Here is a 22,788-nt window from a genome sequence, read left to right on the forward strand (position 1 = left end):
TACTTCTTTTACAAATCTTTTTACTCCTTTATCTTCAATTTATCTAAATCCCATCTTCCGAATCGCCTCGTAAAGAAGCCATAAAAACAGAAGAACTGTCTACCTAAGCAAAATTATACAATTAACTTTCAGACAATGTAGCAACATTGCTAAAGTCACACAACACAACAGCGCTAAATTTTAATTAGTGTTTTGTTTTCTAACTATATTCTTCCTTTTGCTTTGTAGAGAGCATATGAGATATATTTTTATTTTCTCAAAAATCATTATTTTTCACATATTATTATTTGTCTCTGTAGAGTTATCCATATGTTGTGAATGAGTAACTTCTCCCTCTACTCCCTCGCGTATTATTTAATTAGTTTATAGTACTCATCTCAAATACTGCATGGTGTGAGAGGCAGGCCCAGAACATGATTTAAGAATTAGGGTAGTTAGGGCTTTAATATAAAAAAAGTACCAAATTGAAAAATCAAGACGAAGGAGAGGAAGGAAAATATAAGCTGGTTCTAGAACAGGCCAAGACGCATTATAGGTTCTATAGCCAATGATGATAATCTCAAAATTCAACTTCACGTGTATCTGATACTTAATAAAAATTGTAAAATTGTTTTAATTTTATTTTGGGCTTTTCTGATTAGACTTTGAAAGTCTAATCCTGTTCATTCTTTGATGTTGCGCAGCCAGGTCATTTGTCGTCTACCCGGGCCACGTCTTCCTTCTATTTTCCCTTCTATAATAAGTTGAAGGAAGTTATACCTCTTGTTTTACGTTTCTTGACAATTTCAAAACCTCTCACAGGAACTAAAATGTACTACCATTTTTGATTTAGAAGAAGCTGTAGAATTAAGAACAGAAACCACTAAAATATTTTCAAGATAATAAATCAAAATAATGCCTTTGCAATCCCAAAATACAGTGGTAACCTTTCCGACCCATTGAGCCACCCTTGGCCACCTCTCAGCACTTTTGCTGGCTTTAATCCACTGCCGTTCGTTCATTTTGTTAGCGTCTGGTATGTAATAGTGGATCCATGTTTAATCAATGGTTACTAATCGATGTCAAAAGTCCGGCGGATTCCGCTTCATAAGCTCCAAACACTGCTGACAAGTGATCACACGAACAAGTTTTTGGTCAATAGTCAGCCCATCGGCAGAATAACTTTTTTTTATACTCAAAACTTCCTTCAAAATATTACTAGATCGCTTTTTACTAATTCTTGTGGCTTCTGGCAATTCATGCACCTTCACATTACGATCAGTTAGAACCATTTCGTGGACATTTTTTACATTTTCCGGTCTAACAGCATCGGTGGGCCGTCCAGTACGTGGTTAATCCAATGTAGATATACGGCTATTACGAAATTCACGGACACAAAATTTTAATAGTGTGGTCTGAATGAGCATTATTCCCACATTTATCCAGCTTTTATTTTGTCTTCTTCGCCGTTTTATTTCTCAAATAATAATGTTTAATGAGATCGAAAATAGTTTTTCTCCATATGCGTCATTTTTCCAAACACATCAACTTAATGCAGTTCTCAAACTAATGGTCACATCGCACTAAAATTTGACATGTCGTATGTCTAAAAAAGTATGTAATATTTTTTTATTTGTAGTTATTTGCGTCTCAATAATACAAAATTATCAGGAAAATAATCATTTTGTGTAGTGTGTGTGTTGCACAAATGCAACAAAGACTCACTGGGCCATCGAGTAATAATTCCAATTTTAACCTTGTTTCTATAGTAATTTAGTGAACTATGTTAATGATGGTCGTGTAAAGGAACATCAAAATAAAATCTGTACAACTGCGTCAAAAAGCATTAAGTTTGTTAATAAGCATGTAACAGCTGTTTCTCAAGCTTTTATATTTTTGGCTATACAAGTTAGTTCTAGAAGTAAACATTTTATTTATTTTTCGTCAACATCAATCAGTAGTATTTTGCTCAATGTAAATTAAATAAAGGAAACAAAATTTGGGATTTTTGGTAAATGGTTTCTACATCATTTCGTTATTTATTTACAAAATAGATATATAGTACCGGGTGGCCAACTAAGAACGGCCGTCGGCTATATCTCAGAAACGGATTATGTCAGAGCTTCGGGATAAAAAATTTTATGACAAAAGTGACCTCGAGAAAAGCCTGGAAATTATTTTTAGAATTGTAGGTCTACCGCTAGATGGCGCAATTTAAACAGAAAATTTTAAAAAGGAAAATTTGACAAAATTTTACCAATTAACAGGCATTCAAAATACGATCATCTTATTCTTCATAAAATTATGCGTATATTTTGTAATACAAGTTTTGGTCAATCTTTTAAAATAAGAGGTAGGGGAGAGTGGGAACCTTGTTACGGAAAAGTGCTTGTAAGTCCGGTTCTGCTTAACCGATCTTTACAAATTTGGTCTTGTTGTAAACAGCTCTTTACTGGCAATGTAGGAGTTATAATGTCGAAGCAACCTAATATGTTTGGTACCTGCTAGAGGGCGCTATTTAATTTTTATTTTAAATCTAGTTTTCCTTGAAAAATATTAAATAGAAACATACCGTTTTATTATCAGATTATAAAAGAAGAATAAATTAGCAATAAAATACCGAAAACAGCATGTCGATATCTTCTTCCAATCCGGAGATATCTTAAAAAACGTGTTAAATGGGAGAAACTTTTATGCATATTCTAATTTCGACTTATTATGTTACTATATTATTAGGTAAGTAGGTATATTGTACCACCATTTATCTTATGAATCAAGGACTGATGAAAAGTATTAGGAAACTATTACCTAAGTCGATTAATCAGTAACAGTCAAATTATTACACTTCAGTAATAAGTATAAAATAAATTGCCCTTTACATACCTACAAGCAAGGCTATGATTAACAAATGAATATCGCTTCTAATGTCAAAACTTTTAATGGCGTTGTAATTGTGTCTATTGTTTATGTTGTTACCTTTTTAATTAATTACATTCGTTAATATAAATATAAAAATATGATTATTACAAATGAAGAAGCTTTTGACATGTTGGCAGTTTATTTTGAATGTATGAGAAATGCCACTGTTGCTGCTAGAGTATATGCACAGCAGTATCCCAACAGACGACATCACGGTAGACGAGTTTTTATTCGAATCGCACAACGTTTACGTACGACAGGAAGTGTGCATTTACCTTTGCATCGAAGACGTCGTATAGGTCGCACTGAGGAAAATGTAATAAACGTTTTAGCGTTTATAAATGTAAACCCCCATTTAAGCACAAGAGCTATCGCCAGAAGTTTGGGAATAAGTCGAACCACTGTCCAAAATATTTTAAGAGACCACAGGTAACTTTAGTAAATCATATTCGTTTACTTTATTCGCAATTAGAATACGCCATAATTTTTATAGTTCATCCAATATTTGAATGATAGTTTGTAAATATTTATATTTTCCACATTTTGCAAAATTTTAATTATCTCAAAATTTACTATTTTAGATTGCATCCATATCACCTTGTCCTACACCAACATTTAAATGCTGAAGATTTCGATACCAGGCTGGATTATTGTAACTGGCTACTAAATATGATAGACGACAACCCCGAATTACTTTCAAGTATTATGTGGTCAGATGAGGCTACATTTCGTAGTGATGGCCATGTAAATCGCCATAATATGCATTACTGGTCTGAAACGAATCCCCATTGGATGCAGGAGGTTCGGCATCAGGGTCGTTGGTCTGTTAATGTATGGTGCGGTATTCTAGGTGGACAAATAATTGGACCATATTTTTTTAATGAAAATTTGAATGGAGAAAATTATTTAGATTTTCTAATGAACCAATTGCCACTACTTTTAGAAGACGTACCATTAGCAACTCGTCGAGACATGATTTTTCAGCATGATGGGTGCCCAGCACATTACTATAGAGGTGTTCGGAATTTCTTAGACCAAACCTATCCTGATAGGTGGATAGGACGTGGAAGCCTATTTGCTTGGCCAGCAAGGTCCCCCGACCTAACGTGTTTGGATTTTTATTTGTGGGGAAGAATAAAAGAGATAGTTTTTATTAATAGACCTACGACAAGGGATAATATGATTCAAAGAATACGAGATGCAATACAAAGCATCCCAGTAGCAGAAATTGAAGCTTCCGTTTTATCCACTCGTCGGAGACTTTTGTCTTGTATTGCAAATGATGGACAACATTTTGAGCACCTTGGGCGCCATTAGTCTTAGTTTTTTCTCAGTAATTACTATTTTGGAATTTACTTAGGTACTTAGTTTGTGTATTATTGGTAGTAGGTAAGTATAAATTTTAATTTATGTAGTTAAAAGCCAATTGTATCTGAGCATTTTTTTTTATAATTTATGATTTACAATGTATTGTTATTGTAAATTAATGTAATTTGTAAGACCTATGCAATTATTAGTTAAGTTAGTGGGTTTATAACTACTGTTAAGTTAAGCATAAAAGTTTCTCCCATTTAACACGTTTTTTAAGATATCTCCGGATTGGAAGAAGATATCGACATGCTGTTTTCGGTATTTTATTGCTAATTTATTCTTCTTTTATAATCTGATAATAAAACGGTATGTTTCTATTTAATATTTTTCAAGGAAAACTAGATTTAAAATAAAAATTAAATAGCGCCCTCTAGCAGGTACCAAACATATTAGGTTGCTTCGACATTATAACTCCTACATTGCCAGTAAAGAGCTGTTTACAACAAGACCAAATTTGTAAAGATCGGTTAAGCAGAACCGGACTTACAAGCACTTTTCCGTAACAAGGTTCCCACTCTCCCCTACCTCTTATTTTAAAAGATTGACCAAAACTTGTATTACAAAATATACGCATAATTTTATGAAGAATAAGATGATCGTATTTTGAATGCCTGTTAATTGGTAAAATTTTGTCAAATTTTCCTTTTTAAATTTTTCTGTTTAAATTGCGCCATCTAGCGGTAGACCTACAATTCTAAAAATAATTTCCAGGCTTTTCTCGAGGTCACTTTTGTCATAAAATTTTTTATCCCGAAGCTCTGACATAATCCGTTTCTGAGATATAGCCGACGGCCGTTCTTAGTTGGCCACCCGGTACGTCTTACTAACATAATATAACACACAAAAGCTTAATTTTTGGATATATTTATGCATGAATTATACTAGTCAGGTTTTAAAGAATTGAATAGTCAAAGAATGACATCTGAGCAGATATGCCTAACGGGACTATGACTATAGTTTAAGAATCGTGAGCAGTAATGAAGAACGGCTATGTAAGGGAGGTTGCATCATAATCCGTAGAATACGCCGAGAATGATGATATATAATAGCAAAGGATCACTCAATCAAGATAATAATGGAAGGAATGTCATAGAAAAAAGACAATACTGCAGAATTTTAACGCTCAAAGAGACAACCACTCAATCCGGAACCAAAGAAAAAATTTAAAGATCAAAACAAGAAGTAAGCATTCATGAACATCCTAAGCTAAAGATTGGCAATACATAGTCGAACAAATAGAAGAATACACCCATCAAAAGTAATTGCTATAAGTTGTCTTAAGTCAGCGGATATAGGAAGCGTCACAGTCCCCTGTTATGTAAAATGAGGATAAACACAAAATACAATAAACCACAGTATCACACCCATACAAACGAAAATGAAAGGACTAATTTCGAAATCCACCCAATATCTATACCAACAAAAATTATAAGAAAAGATTGTTAAGAACAAAATTCTAGAATCGTAATATACTAGAGGCATATTTAACACATAATATAGACTATAAATAACTGTACAAAAAATTGCAAATAATAGATTCTAAATTATGTAAAAGAAACAATCGAAATCAAAGTGATTCGACAAGAGCTACTACCAGGTACCCTCTACATGTGAACCAATGTGAAGTTTCATTTCTATCCGTCAATTGATTCTTTGTTTACAAGCACTTTAGTATTGACATGCCATAGTAATTTTTATTTTTGGAAGATTTAAAAGCAAAGGAAATTTATGAATGAATGTTTAAGTGTGTAAGGACTCTTCGCCTTCGATTAGTACAGTCGAAAGATGGGTTGTTGAATTTATATGTGGTCCTACAAGCCTACTTAGAAGAGGATCCACGTCATAGACGGAGAGGCAGCGCTGAAAAATCTCTTTGAATTTACTAAAGCTAAATTTTTCACAGTTAATTACTGTGATTGTGTAGAGAAACATACTGCGGTCGGTCAAGCGAAACGTAGAACAGGGGTTACTGAGAGGGTATCAAAGTTGCTTTCCTACGAAGGTAATTAAATCCATTTACTCAGGCTGAAAATCAGTACACACATTCTAAATTGAATATAAATAAAAGTTAGTATAGACGGTCAGCTGTATGACGGGACAGAGCCGGTCGGTCGGCCCCAATGAATGTACAGGGTTATTCACTATATTTTGACCCCCTTGTAAACTGCTTTATTTACAGAATTAGAAAAAAACGTAAAATACAAAATCGTACTAGTGACGTCATTCATCTGGGTGTGATGACGTAATCGACTATTTTTTTTAAATGAGATTAGGAGTCGTGTGCTCGCTCATTTGAAAGGTTATTCAATTCTCTATACTCTATACAGTACTATAAACATTAAGATCATTATATTTATACAGGGTGTCCAAAAGAATTTTTGAATTATTAATTAAACAATTAATTCAATTTAAAAAAAAATTTGGACACCGTGTATAATTAATCATGTTAATGTTTATATTACTGAATAGGGAACTGAATAATCTTTCAAATGAGCTAGCACTCGACCCCTATTCCCATTTAAAGTCGATTACGTCATCACGCCCAAATGGATGACGTCACTAGTGTGATATATATGTCAAAAAATCATAATTTAAAAATCGAATAACTTTTGTATTTTACATTTTTTTCTAATTCTGTAAATAAAGCAGTTTACAAGGGGGTCAAAATATAGTGAATAACCCTGTACATTCATTGGGGCCGACCGACCGGCACTGTCCCGTCATACAGCTGACCGACTACAATAACTTATTTATATTTAATTTAGAATGTGTGTACTGATTTTCGGCAGGATTTTCATTTTTAGTAAATGGATTTAATTACCTTCGTAGGAAAGCAACTTTGATACCCTCTCAGTAACCCCTGTTCTACGTTTCACTTGACCGACCGCAGTATGTTTCTCTACACAATCACAGTAATTAACTGTGAAAAATCTAGCTTTAGTAATTTTTTTAGTTTTTCAGCGCTGCCTCTTGGACTATCAAGGGCGTCCAAAAACAGCAACAACGCCAGAAATCCTAGAAAAAATATAGGATATCGTATTGGAAAATCGTCGAGTGACTAAAAGAGAATTAAAAGAAGCCCTACTCATCTCATTAGACAGTTAAGCAATGTTTTTACTGAAGTATTGGGTTTCAGAAAGCTGTGTTCACAATTGGTGCAGCATTCGCTAACAATGGAACAAAACACATTCAAATGAGATAAAGTGGATTTTGTGCGTCGATTCATCACTATGGATGAGACATAAGTATATTACCATGATCCTGAATCAAAACAAGTAGATAAAGAGCGGTATAATAATAGTTCCTCGGCCCCGAAACGAGTGCGTATCCAGAAATCGACCAAGAAGGTGTTAGCATCAGTTTTTTGAGATGTGAAAGGAATTATGTTTGTGAATTACTTGCAAACTGGTAAAACCATAAATTCTGAATAAACTTTTAGACCGGCAGACAGAGAAAAATTCGTGAAAAAAACCCGGTTTGCACAAGAAAAAAAATTATTTTTTATCAGTACAATGCACCGTGTCGTATGGACATTTTGACAACGGCTAAAATTCACGAGTTAGTTCGAATTATTGGAGCATCCAATGTATTCAACAGATTTGGACCCTAGCGACTTCCATGTGTTTCAATACCTAAAAAAAGCAGTCCTTCCAAATTTTCACTCCAGAGATGGGATTCATAAAGTGTATTTCAAATCATAAAATTGTGTTTTTCTTATCAATTCGCAAAACTTACTGAGCAGCCTATTCCACGCACATTTTGTTTAGATGCAAAGTCTGATAGAGCATTTCTGACAGTTGTTTACACTATTTTAGCTATTAGAAACCATTTACCCAGAAATTTGTACGATTGGGTTAAAAGACAATCACAAAAAAGAAAATCCACACTATAGGTATTCTTTTTTATTGAAATTCAACACGGCCCATTACAATATTTACACATAATGTAGATAATATTGAATGAAACGAGCAAGTGATGATGGTTATGTCACAAATGTTGCACTTGCTGTTAATCGCAGAAATCCTATTTAACAATCTCACTATTCTATACACACTAAGCGTCAGTATGGCTGTCAAAGCGATAATGTTATTTTGACACACTATAAACAATTGAGACTGTTAAATAGTTCCATATTCTGCCTTATGGCGCCATACTCATGCAAAATTTATCAAAAATTTCAGTTACGATCAACTAATTGTTATAATCAATTGAAAATTAATATTAATAAAATATGTAAAATTGAATCATATCGACTATACAGGTATGAAAATCTTTTTTCGGAACATATGCGCTTTCAATGCAATAAGTTTGATCCTTGATTTGCAATTAAAACCAGTGTAAATTTCAAGACGTCGTGATGTTTCATGTTTAATTAATTTGTTCGACAGCACCGCACTGAGACCTCTGATTTGCAATTAACCAGTGTAAATTTCGATATAACGTCGCGATGTTTTAAAATTAATTCTTTTGTTCGACTGTAATCCCTTTACCACTGGCTATCGCACCTTCGCGTGTCTTCGCAAGCAAACGATACAATCCGATGGGGCACCTCAGTTCAGTGCAGTCAAACAAATAAATTAAATATGAAACTTTGCGACGTTGTCTTGAAATTTCGTCCTATTAGAAGTAAAACTCACTAAGTGCACTTTTTCAAGATTGACATTTTCATCAATTTGAACTCAATACGGTACTACCCCGCTCTGGAGAAGTCACCTGGGACCCTAACCCTTCTAATTGCCGAGATAATTTATGGTACAATTCACTAAGTGCGTTATTGTGAATTTCGGTTTCAGGGCAAAACTCATTAAAACGTATTATTGCACTTAGTGAATTTTTCGTTCCAATATGGATTGTGAATTTCGGGTTCAGGGTAAAACTCATTAGAACTTATTATTGCACTTAGTGAATTTTTCCTTACAATCTGGAATGCCGAATCGGTACTTAGTAATTTTTCAAACAATACATTAGATAACATAATCTATTTTGCGATTAAGCAGGCGACTTGTGTGTTACATTGTATTGTTGAAAGTGTACAAACTGTACATTATATTTGTGTGCATTATCTGTTCGGCGATTGATTAAAGAAATATGAGATTAAATTTCTTTGTAACCGTGATAGCTTACATAAAGGGTAACATAATATATTTTGCAATTAAGCAGGCGACTTTTGTGGCTGTCACAAATGCCGACAGAATTGCATTTATTTTCGAAGAACGAAACTTGTTTATTTTTTAAATAATAGACTGTTATTTTTGATAGTTCGTTTGTTATAAGTCAGCGAAATTTTATGAAGACAAATTCATTAACGTAATCATTGTGTTCAAGGAAAAACTCATTAATTACAAAAATTGATCGAATATTGATTGTATCATAGCTCCTGTGACAAAATATGGCTTAAAATATCTGTTTTTATTTATTCTTTAAAGTTGCATTAAAAAAATTCCAATATTCAAGTCAGGTGAATTTAAAAAACAATTTGTACCTTTAAATCGATTTTTTTCCACTTTCTGAAAGGTGTAGTTAGTGAGTTTTACCTCTAATAGGACGATTTACACTGGTTAATTGCAAATCAAGAATCTAACTTATGGCATTGAAAGTGCCTATGTTCCGAAAAAAATTTCCCAATACTGTATAGTAAACTTTTTGATTGATTCTGCATAAAATATAGCCCCAATAAAACAAAGTAAAAATATCTGGGCAAAAAACTATGTCTGTACATTAAATACAGTTGTTTTAAAAAGTATGTAACTGCTATATAAATAAATTAATTCCAGAAAACCATTTTGTCAAAAATATTCACAGGAGACGTAAATCACAAAATTAATCTAGACTATATTACAAAAAGGTAAAAAATTTTATGATTTACTACAAATCTCGATGACTAAAAACTAAAATTATTTTTTAGAATATAATACGAATCTAATACGATGAGCCAATATTTACGTAATTAAGAATAACTATTTTTATCTAACGATTTTCTTTTGTTTTAATCATCGAGGTTTTTAAAAACTAAAGCTAGGGCCACTGGACACTGTTCCAATTTTCTCGATCATATAAGTACTATTCACTACTTTTTATCATATAATATACATCCCTAAGTTTTATCTAGACTAAAATCTAGTATATATATGGACGTATCAACTCCTCTACTAGAAAATATCACCATCAGTAAAACCCAGCGTATCTCGATTTAATTATATATTACCAAAAAATTTAATACTCCATTTTATTAGGTCAATGTTCAAAAAATCTCATATTAAACATAATAGTATGTTCCAAAAAGCATCATAAAATCCATTTTTTATTTATTTTATATTTTGTGTGTTTCGATTTCTACAGTCTATCTTCTACTACTCCTTGCCCTTTCAGTATGTTTCAGATTTAATTATTTGATAATTAACTGTGCTTCCTTACGGATTCCTGAGCAATAGTTTAACTACTTCAATTCTAAACTGAGCTTCCACAAAATTTAGTAAATTTTATATATTTTTTATATGTATATGTATTTCTTTATTTTCTTCTAATTTGTTTTGCTATCTCATACTCATAACTCATTAACATAATTCTCACAACGAATCAACGAAGCTTCGCTGAATTGATTATTGTGAGAATTACTCTTGTAGTGTTCTAAAGAGCTTCTGAGATATCTGAGTATTACACTGGCCTCCTTACAGTGAAATGTATTTCTTAATAACGATGGAAAAATATCAAAAGTCTGTTCAGATTGTTACATTGCGGGAAAATGAAGCCAGTGCAATGAACGTGGCAAGACTATTGAGTGTTAGTCGTTCAAGTGTGCAGAGGAGTTACCAACGATTTCGTGAGACCAGATCTCATCCATGGCGACCCGGTATAGGTGCCAAAAAAATAGAACAGTCAGGAAGGATAGCGTTCTCCCTATTGCTACATTGTGAGACCAGACGCAAACTGTTAGAATGTTCCAAAGCCATATTCAGTAAGCCCAAGGACCAGTAATCAGTGTTTCTGCTGTTGGGCGAAGGTTTTGGAACAGGGTCTGACAGCTTACAATTCAGCAACAGATCCATTACTTACTACTACTCACAAAAGACGCAGACTTGCATTTGCCTATGAACACGTCAATTGGGCAACAGATGATTGGAAAAAGTATTGTTTATGGATGAGTGTAGAATATCAATGTATGGTACAGATGGTCGAAATAAGGTCTACAGAAGCACTGAAGAACGTTAAGCTGCATGCACTCGGTCACACCTGGCTTTTTTTGGTGATGGCTCAGTAATGTTTTGGGCAAGGATTTCTTTTCATATACGAATGTCGTCTTCGCCATGGCAAGGATTGTAACATAGTATCTTGAAGATATTGGTATTCCAAAACTGGACTGGCCAGCTCAAAGTCCAGACCTTAATCCTATTGAACATATATGGAGCCTTCTCAAAAGGCATATAAGACGTCGTATACCTGCTCAAACAAAATGTGAAGAGCTTCAAATGTCTCGCTATGAGGGTCTGACCATGTTTTTCCTTTCCAAACAAAAACAATCTGCGAAATCGCAAAGCACCTTTAGAAATGATCCCTTATCATTAAAACATGTCTCAATACCAATTATTAACACTTCCTGTAATAGATGTTGTTTGTAGTGTACTGGATATAATTTTGAATTCATTTTTATTATTTCAAAAATTTAGAATACTTTTAAATCTATATTATACAACTGAGGTATAACAACAAATACTGGAGTACAAATTATAAAAAACACTCAACGTTTTTGCTTCTCCCAATATATAAATATCAAAAAGTTGTTTTTTTTTTCTAAAAAATCACTACAAGAAATATCAAGTCGAAAACTATCGAAAAAAAATTGAAACAGTGTCCAAATATATTATGAGGAATCGTTTATTTTTTTCTTTTTAAATTACCGCCCATTTGCACAAATTACAACTCGTCCACACATTTCAACAAGCGAATTCAAATTTACCTTTTATCCACAACTTTTCCTCATATTAAAAACCGATAGAACTATTCAAACTGTTATAAGCTAAAAATTACTAATCGTAGATGGTATTATTTTTTTTCTTGGCGTATACCACAAAGAACAAACAATGTACAGTCCGTACAATATAGATACCGTTGCACGTCATCCGCGTCACAGCACGTGACGTCACATGATACCAACACGAAATATTTTAAGTGGTAGATATGTTCCATTTTGGAATCGTTTAGCCGAGTACACTGGATTTACAGCCACCAGATATATTTTATTATATACGCGTAGAGAATAATGTTGGAAGATTTCTATTGATGTAAACATACCCTAACTTGTTTCATTTAATTTGTATAAGTGAAATATAAAGCGTTTTAATAAAGCACATTTGTTCGGATTACACTCTAACTGAATTCGCACAAAGGAGATATTTTGGCATAAATTGGTAACATTTATTTGACAGTTGCGGTATTGACACTTCAGATTTGTTTTTATTCTTTACCATAAGTATTTGTTTTATTATATTTATTGTTTTTATTATTTACTTTAACGTAAGATTATAACTTAATTCTTGTTTTCTATTTCTAATATTTTTATTTATTTACATTGAAATATTAATATGTTTTGTTGTATAATCCACTTCCGCAATAATTATGTGATATATTCGATTTAAAATGAATTCAAGAATTTTTTGTAATTGGGCAACAATGTCAACTTAGATCTCTGACGTAGATAATGACATGCAACGGTATCTATATTGTACAGACTGTATGTACTTTTCATTTTCTATTAATGCGACGAAATTCCGTACTTAATTTAATCATACAAGAGCATGATGCTATTTTTTCTTCCTATACTAGATGTTGTAACAATATCATCTAGTTCTTCGTCTAACATTCTCTAGGTCTAGTTTAGATTTATATCTATTCCTAACTGTTTAAGAGATGAGGCTATATGTTTCTTGAAAATATTTTTATACTATGCAAAAACATGAATAGTCACTGAAAAGGGCAGAATAAAATCACGTACTTATATGTCTTTTCATTTAGTATATCACTATTAGTTTTGTTCTGCCTTATATTATTCTAAATTTCCATGTGTTATTAAATAATAAGAATGTGGAACATGGAACTGAAACATATTATATGCATAATGAGAATAATGGAGAAAACTGCGATATTAATACTTAAGCTATTTTCTTTAAACTACATTGTTTATTCAAAATTTTAGGGAGTTAGTACCCTTTTTGTTTTCTGTTTTCCCATTTCCTAAATCTACATAATGAATTAAGATATCTTCCTAGCTCGAAAACTTTAGATTTGTCTACCATGTTTCTATAACATGTGTTTTTTTGGATACATGAGGGCAGTCCGATAAGTACTTAGTTTCAACGTATGATGGCGCCACTTTCGCAAGATAAATTTACTATCATATACAGGGTGTTAGTAAGTAAGTATGAAAAACTTTAAGGGGTAATTCTACATGTAAAAATAATGACAGTTTGCTCTATAAACGTATGTCCGCAAATGCTTCTTTCCAAGGTACGGGGTGTTGTATTTTTTTTCAAACTGCGAATTTTTTTATTGCTCTAAGACCTTTTAAGCTATGAAAATTAAATTTGGTGGGTTTCAAGAGGTAGTTATTGCGCATTTTTTGGCAAACAAATAACAACTTTATATTTATCATTGGCGCGCCTACGGGTAATGGTCTGAATTTCTTTAAAGAAAAAAATAGTACGCCACTGAGATATTTCAAATTAAAAATTATTTTTGTATTCCACGTTTAATTTATGATAAAGAACCTTTCTTGTCTTTTTTCATATGGTGCACCGTTTTTATGCAAAAAAAATAAAACATCTTCGCGCGTATTTTTCATTTCGTGATACATTATCAAGAACTCTCCAATATAATAATGCCAAACTAGAGCAATAACAGAAAATATTTCTAAAAAGATTTTAACTATGTGCAAGGCTACAACAAATGTTCAAAATTACCTCCTTTAAAGGCGACAGAGTAATTTTATATTCACCATTGGCGCGCGTACGGGTAATGGCCCGAATTTTTTAAAGAAAAAAATAGTACGCCACTGAGATATATCAAATTAACAATCATTTTTGAATTCCTCGTTTAACTTACGACAAAAAATCGTTTTTGTCTTTTTTTTCATATGAGGCGCCGTTTTATGCAAAAAAATAAAATATCTTAACGTTTACAAAGTATTTGAAATAAGTTTCTATGTATATGGAATCTACCTCGGATAATTTGTAAGCCTTAAGATGTTTTATTTTTTTGTATAAAAACGGCGCCGCATATGAAAAAACGACAAGAATGATTTTTTGTCGTAAATTGAACGAGGAATTCAAAAATGATTTTTAATTTGACGTTTCTCAGTGGTGAACTATTTTTTTTCTTTAAAAAATTCAGACCATTACCTGTACGGGCGCCAATGGTGAATATAAAATTACTCCGAGGAAGTTAAAATTGCCTTAAAACAGATAAAAAATGAAAAAGCTCATGTAGACGAGGAACAACAAAAAGATTACAGCTGGAGGTCAAACTACTTTAGAGGCAGCTAAAATCAAGTTAAAAACAAGTGCGTCTTTTGGAGTGCTGTTCCAACCTCTTGACAAAAGGAGAAGGACAAAACGGTCACAGAGCTCTATTATGCCGAATTATGGGCTGCCTGGGCGCCGAATTGCACAAAAAACGGCCGAATTGGCAGAGAACAAAGGCCTATTTCATCGTAGGTTTGTTCCAACACAACGAAAAACCGTCATGTAACGATCACGCTCCTGCGCAGTAAACAAAATACGTTTCAACAAAACAATGATCTAATATCGCATCGTCCTTCCGATTGTTCCAACAAAAAATGTGATCGTCTAGTGAATTTCCTGACAACATGCGCATAAAAACGGTACAAGTAGTTTCGTGACGATTTCTGGCCCGTACAAAAACTGTTTGTTGGAACAAACCTCATGGCAACACATCGGCTCACACCTACGTCGTCGTCATGGCGAAATTGGTCGAATTGACTACGAACGGCTGCCGCATCCAACTTATTGTCCAGATTTTGCCCCGTATGACTCCTTTTTTTACAAACACGAAAAAGTCACTTGCCGGGCAGAAATTTAAGTCGAATTAGAAGCCATAGAAAAATAAATCGCCACTTTCACAAAATGTTCGTTTTTCTTTTGTAGGCTAAGTACTTACCGGGCCGACAATAATATAATAAAACAATTAACATGAAGTATTAAAGTTTTTATATCAGTTTGAATAATTCTGTAGTGAAAACGTTATAAGCTGTCCATATCAATCACGAATCGAGATAAATTCTCGTTACTTGACACGCTTTCGTTGCTGAACAATAAAGTCAGTCTTGTTGCGTTTGTTATTTAATTTGTTGCAATAAACCATGCAGCACTTTTCGAGTCCTACTTTAAAATTTCTCCTAAAGATCACAACACACTGTAGAGGCCACACGACTTGCCTTTTCGCATATTCGAAGAACTCACTAAATTTTGTTGGAAAAAATATCAAGACAACTTGATTATTAACAAAGCCACGCCATTTAATTGTCAGAAAGGCACTAAATGATATATTTTAAAATTATAACTTCTTTCTTGTTTTAATTTGATTAACGTATTGTACTAAATACAAGACTATGTTAGGAATATGTATTGTCTTGATATTTTTGTTCTTGTCTTAGCTTCTCATTGACACTAGAAGGAACACTAGCTATGGTTAGACTTGCATTTTAGTGTGTAAGAACGGGTGACAGTTGATCTTTTATTTTCTATTTTGGGTTATACTTCGTAACGTTACCACCTGTACATTTAAAAAATGGTTAATTAAATAACTAAACGTAACTTACAAATACGATCTCTGAAATCATCTAAAGAGGCCAAACCGAATGAGAAAGAAACAGATAACATTCAGTGAATTAATTTGTGTAGAAAATGATGGAAAATACATGAAATGTAGCCAAACTAAATAGAAAGGTTTGATGTCTATTCTAATGTGATAGCCGGTTTTCGAATCGAAACCAGCTAGAACGTGTATTTACCCAATCCAAAAAATAAAACCTTTACAAACTAAAGTTATCTAATATATTTATACTTTGATACAAATAAATTAATTTAAAAAATGCTATAATCCGGGAACTAAACCTTAGAGAAAAGGCACTTCAGATCTAGTAAATGATATTGATTAAATAATTTGAATATTACAATATTTTTCGGTTTATCTTTCATAATTCAAATATCCACGTCTACTTTTGTACATTTCAATGTTAAGGAAGATAAAATGTGATTTAAAAAGTAATTAAAAACTGGTATATACAGATAATCTAAAATATATATTTTGTATAACTGTTTTAATATAAAGAGAGTAGGTTTACAGTCATTCCATCAGTCATCCATTATTTTTTCAACGAACAGCATTCATAGGAAGTTACGTTAAAAATCTTAGCTGTGTCTCACTCGTAGATAACTAATACCTAGAGAACCTATTTTATTTATTTATTGCAATATAATTAGAAAGGTTATCAGAAAAAGAATAGCTATAAACATTCACATCAAATAGGAAAATCGTTTAGACATAATATTTTAAGAAACTAATTTCATCGTACCCCTAAAAATCCAAAAATCCCTTAAATTTTGATTTCTGTGCCAATAAGATAAACAATTTATTTTAATCATGAAAGATACCCATCAAAATATGTATTTTTATTGATAAACAACGTGGTAGAGAAAACGACTGTTTATCTGTTTGTAGTTTGTCATTGTAGAATTTGCTTAAAGCACCCGTTTACGCACTAAGGCCTGTCCTCGTCTTGGTGAGGCAGTATCTCGCGAACCGCACGATAGTGGTTCATTTTTTTAAATGGGGCACACACGCAAAAAGCCAAAGAACACAGCCCACATTAGTACCATCCAATGCACAGTGTATATGTAGCTCTCACCGTCTGTGATTTTTCTGGCAACGAACTTCAGCGTTTCGTCAAGTAATACTACTGGAATTGAGAACTTCATCACCGTCATCCATTCTTCTACAGTCAATGGGCACACTTGGAATACAACCTAGAACAAATTGTTGAAATTATAATGAGTTGGGGTAAAGAAAATATAGCTCCTTTAACCAGTAAGTTTGAACGGGTTGGTGCTTGAGTCGATATGTGATGGAATATATCCAAATAATGTAGAACATACATTTAACTAGGCGCAACCTTTTTTAAAATGATCACATTTGGGTGGGAACAATATAAACGTAGCTTTTTGCACAAATTACTTCGAAGTATTACTAGAAATCATAATTAGAGACCAGAATATAATAAGCAAAATGCATTTTTTGCATATGTGGCATGTTCTGAAAACTGAAGTCTTCAGAAACTTGAAAATGACATATACTCAGGTTCAAAAAAATCGATCCACTAAAAATTTGGTCATTTTTTAAGTTTCGAATTTCCTAAACCTGTTGTTGGATTTAACTGATTTTTTTACCATGTTATAGCCTTATTCATGGACAATATCGCTGTAATAATATTGTTGCTAGACAGTCAAACTGTCATTGTATACCGGGTGTACGAATCAAACTGTGCCTTTTTCTCAAAGTTCGCATCACCCTGTGGGCTATTCTAGCATTTATAAAATACTGAAATTAAAACCTAACTATAGCCCCAGGTTTTCTTAACATTTTGTCTTTTGATTCATTCGCTTATATTGGATAATGAAAAAGTTAGGTACTTTAACAACTGTTCGTCATCAGTACAGGGTGTTTCTAAATAAGTGTGACAAACTTTAGGGGGTAATTTTACATGAGAAAATAATCACAATTTGCTTTATATTCATAATGTCCGCAAACGTATTCCGAGATACGGGATGTTCAAATGTAAATGCAAATTAAATCAAATGTTTGATGCAAATCAAAGGACATCGCACACATCTTATGGAAAATATAATGTCACTCAAATTCAATAAAATTTATATGAATAGATTCGTTTCAAATTAACGGTCAATATCTTATCTTATTAACGGTCAAATTGATATAAATCAATCTGAAATCAAATGGGTAGGTACATAAATTAGAGAGAGAAAAAATATTTTAAAATACCCAGATTATCGGTAACTTCATAAATCTTCTCGGACTATTAAGCATCTTATTATAATAGTTTCACTAATCCGCTTAGGCCCAGCGGGGTTTAAGCTGTTTTGAATAGCACCCAGAGCAATAGTGATTATAACTGACACGTTTATAGACTCCAAAAATGTGATTTCCATAAACTTTAATTGCAATTTGCGCCGTAATTAATCATAATTAAGAGTTGGCGCAATGATAAGAATTTACCGTTAATTTAAAACGAATCTATTCGTATAAATTTTATTGAATTTGAGTGACATTATATTTTCCATAAGATGTGTGCGATGTCTTTTGGTGGGTTTTAAGACGTAGTTATTGCACATTTTTTGACATACAATTAAGAATTTTATATTCATCATTGGCGCGGAAACGGGCAATATGACCCATAATATTACTCGTACGCACGCCAATGGTGAATATAAAATTCTTAATTGTATGTCAAAAAATGTGCAATAACTACGTCTTAAAAGCCACCAAATTTGATTTGCATATCTCAACTGGTTTTAAAGCATTAAATAAATTGTCAGTTTGTAAAAAAATATTGAACATCCCGTATCTCGGAAACGAAGCGTTTGCGGACATATGATTATTAAGCAAACTGTCATTATTTTCATGTGTAAAATTACCCCTTAAAGTTTGCCGCACTTATTTCAAAAAAAAAACCCTGTACTGATGACGAACATGGCCAGTTGTTAAAGTACCTAACTTTTTCATTATCCAATATAAGGGAATGAATCGAAAGACAAAATGTTAAGAAAACCTGGTTCTATAGTTAGGTTTTAATTTCAGTGTTTTATAAATGCTAGAATAGTCCACAGGGTGATGCGAACTTTGAGAAAAAGGCACAGTTTGATTCGTACCCCCGGTATACAATGACAGTTTGACTGTCTAGCAACAATATTATTACAGCGATATTGTCAATGAATAAGGCTATAACGTGGTAAAAAAAATCAGTTAAATCCAACAACAGGTTTAGGAAATTCGAAACTTCAAAAATGACCAAATTTTTAGTGGATCGATTTTTTTGCACCTGAGTGTATATGACATAGAGAAGGACATTAAAACTATTTCAAATATATTTTTAAAAAGTAAAATTCGTTAAGTAGGAGAGCCTACGGCCATTAGTTAATAATTATTGAATTATTTTTGAGCTAAGAAAATTTGCTATTGAAAATAAACTCTTTGAAAAATAAGTCTTTAAAATATGATCACTATCTGTTCCATTTGAAATCATAACATTAACCTTTAACTACCTGCGCATCAAGTTATAACATAAGTACACACGTGGCGTACTTTATACACCACAAGAGAATACACTTAAAAACAGCGGTTTTGTTTATTTTTTTTTTTGAAAAAATACACTTAGTTGTTTGTTATAAACCTTTTTCGGCATCAGCGAATGCTTGGAGTTCCTTCTCAGTGCTTCTCAGTAAGTCAATTGAGATTTATAACTTGAATCTGATCCCTTGAAAAATAAAATTACTAATAAAAATTTTTTGAAATGTGATTATTTACATGAGAAAAAGTATTGTTTATAAAGAAAAATATATTTTGTGCCATAGTGACTAAAAAAACAATTGAAATATGTATTTATATTACTACAATCGTGGCGCATTTTGTAAATCACCGGAAACAACAAATAATAAACTGGTAATTACGATCTTCTCAGAACGCCGATTATAACGAAACTAAAATCAATTGTAAAGCACATTCCAATGATAGGTTAGATCAGCGTTTCCCAACCGGTGGGTCGCGGGCAGATTTCAGGTGGGTCGCGGCGTGGCTCTTACAGTAGCTGAGTGGCGTAAAGAATACAGAATTGCGTATCATCATGGGTGAGGGATGGGTCGCGAATATGAAAAAACATCAGAATATAGGTCGCCACACATAAAAGGTTGGGAACAACTACAAGGTCAAAAATTAAATTTTTAAATATATTTGCAGCAGAATTCTTATATCTGGCGTACAAAATGCGTGAGTGCGTGTAGTTAAAGGTTGAATACCATGTTACATACTCTGGTCTTCGCGTTAGGTGCTGTAAAAAGTTCCATTAGTCTACTTATATTTTTAGATACAAAATACTAATAAGTAACAATAATGTTACTATCGTTACCATTTCCCTCATCACGCACGTCGGTCCTGACCACAGTATATAGAGGTTCCCTCTTTATACTGTGGTCCTGACTCTAGACCTTTCTGGAGCATTGAATCAAAGCAGCTGGTTTAGACGTCACCTTGTCCGAGTATATTAAAATTCTATTTATTGTATTTTGTTCCAGATACGGCCTAGAATATTGGAGAGCACGGTAGTTGAGTATTAAAAAAAGAAAACCGAATAGTAGACACTCAATCCGATTCAGATTGTAGTTATGCGCGAAGATATTTTGTAAATGTATATGAACTATAGTTAAATGTGTTTTATAAATTGAGGCTATCAGAGCAACAGTGGCCTAAACTCAAAAACGAAGTTTTGAGATTTTTAACTACAAATTACATAGCGCCATCTAGCCAAATATAGAGGTAGGTTGTGTAACCCCTGTTAATCCGAAGATTAATGTTGCTGCTTTTATTGATATACATATTTCTAAAAATGCTCAATTTGAGGCTCAGGCCACTGTTGCTCTGAGGGCCTCAATTATTGTAAATATTGAATGTAATAAATTAAAATAAAGACTGATATATTAGGTAAGAAAGTAAAAATATAAATATATTTTACTTACAGATAAAACTTCAACGTAAATGATCACGAAGTGAAGGGTGAATGAAAGAGCCATTGAACCAATCAACCACCAGTTGGACCATGGAGGCATGGCGATCAAGGACTGATTTTCTGATAAGCTGTGGAAAAGAATCAATGTTTACATCATAAAATGCTAATCTAAACCTACATAAACTAGGTACTGAGTTATTCTTACCTGTTCATAGCGTTTAACATTTCAATTGTTACCAATACAGACAAAGCCATAGTCATAGGATGAGGATCACTGAATACTTTGCAGTTGACTCCCTTGAATTCAGGTCCACCACCAATGCATTGTAAATGATGTGTCTAAAAAATATCATATTATTAAAATTTGTTAACCCAATGTTTCAATATCATAAATCTAACCTAAAAATGGTATGGATATTTGTTTATGCGGATGGTGTTGCGATTCTGGCTAAATCTACAGCTGCATGCAGTGTACTGCAAACCTCAGGAGAAAAACTCACTGTCATTAATGAAAAGAAATCAAAATACATATACAACACAGTTTTGAGACCGATAGTCATCTATGCAAGCGAAATATGGGTGCTAAACCAAACACAATAAGAAAAAATTAATATATGAGAAAGGAAAATAATGAGAAAAATTTTTGGAGGTATTAAAGAGAGGGAGCTATATAGAAAAAGACCCATGCCGAGATCATGAGTTTTGTTAAAGAGCCTGCTACGTCAGAAGTTATAAAAGCCTCAATATTGAGGTAGTTGGTACATTTAGAAAGAATGGAAGAAGAAATAATACCAAAAAAATTAATAAATACAGAGACCGGTGACAAAAGAAGAGTATGTAGAACAAGAAAAAGATGGTTAGATGAAGCAGAAAAGGTCCTTAAAGAGAAAGGTGTTAGAAATTCGGAGAGGGAAAACTAGAATCGTGAAGAATCAAGAGCAATTGTCAAGCTATGGACCTAAAAGACCTACTTTATCACTATATAAATAAACATAATATGTAGTCATTTAGAGGTAATGGATTTTGACAAGAGCTATTACCTTGTAAATAACACATAAACTTGTGTACTGCATCGGCATGACTCATAGCTCTTATTAAAATCCAGTACCTCTAACAATATATTTTTGAACTGAATATATTTAAACCGTAATACTCACCAATTGATAGTAGTTCATTTGAGGTCCTTCGGGGCTGTACATGAACCACCAAGCAGCAGCGCCTACAGTTGCAGCACCTACATATCCTCCAATAGCCAAGTATCTGAAGAACAACCATCCGGAGATCAAGGATTCATCAGCTTTACGTGGGGGTTTGCTCATGATGTCCAAGTCAGGTGGGTTGAAACCGAGAGCAGTAGCTGGAAGACCGTCAGTTACCAAGTTGACCCACAATAGTTGTACTGGAATAAGGGCTTCAGGAAGACCTAGATAAATAACATAAATGGATATCAGATAGAATAATGTTTTACCAATCGGCTTTTATACGGTATAGTCCATTGAAATGTTACATTTCAAGTATGTGGGATAGCCAACCTTGTCCACAGGCCGCCATCTTGGAAAAAGGGGTGCAAAGGGTTTTTGTGTTGTATCTCGTAAACTAGCAACCTTATCGTTTACCTACCTACCCTCCACATAAAAAAATAAAATTTCGTCATCTGAAAAATGCAACCCTAAATGTAACTTTTCAGTGGACTTTTATAAATAAGAAAAAGTACT

The 22,788-nt window shown here is 33.0% G+C and overlaps 1 protein-coding gene across 3 annotated transcripts in view; it reads right to left on the reverse strand.

The window, feature by feature from the left end:
- The window catches only part of LOC126879491 (calcium-transporting ATPase sarcoplasmic/endoplasmic reticulum type), a 164,630-nt gene that overhangs the window by 7,620 nt on the left and 134,222 nt on the right, over positions 1-22,788 (reverse strand). For 2 of the 3 annotated variants that reach the window (XM_050642532.1, XM_050642533.1), the window contains exons 8-11: positions 22,231-22,496; positions 21,279-21,412; positions 21,084-21,201; positions 17,189-17,306 (exon numbers count right to left, since the gene is read on the reverse strand). In XM_050642532.1, the coding sequence (XP_050498489.1) occupies positions 17,189-17,306; positions 21,084-21,201; positions 21,279-21,412; positions 22,231-22,496 (636 nt within the window). Of the gene's footprint in view, positions 1-8,156; positions 17,307-21,083; positions 21,202-21,278; positions 21,413-22,230; positions 22,497-22,788 lie in introns of those variants that run through there. The other variant, XM_050642531.1, reaches the window with a different exon arrangement.

Source organism: Diabrotica virgifera, chromosome 2 (assembly GCF_917563875.1).
Source record: "Diabrotica virgifera virgifera chromosome 2, PGI_DIABVI_V3a".
Classification (NCBI taxonomy): domain Eukaryota; kingdom Metazoa; phylum Arthropoda; class Insecta; order Coleoptera; family Chrysomelidae; genus Diabrotica; species Diabrotica virgifera.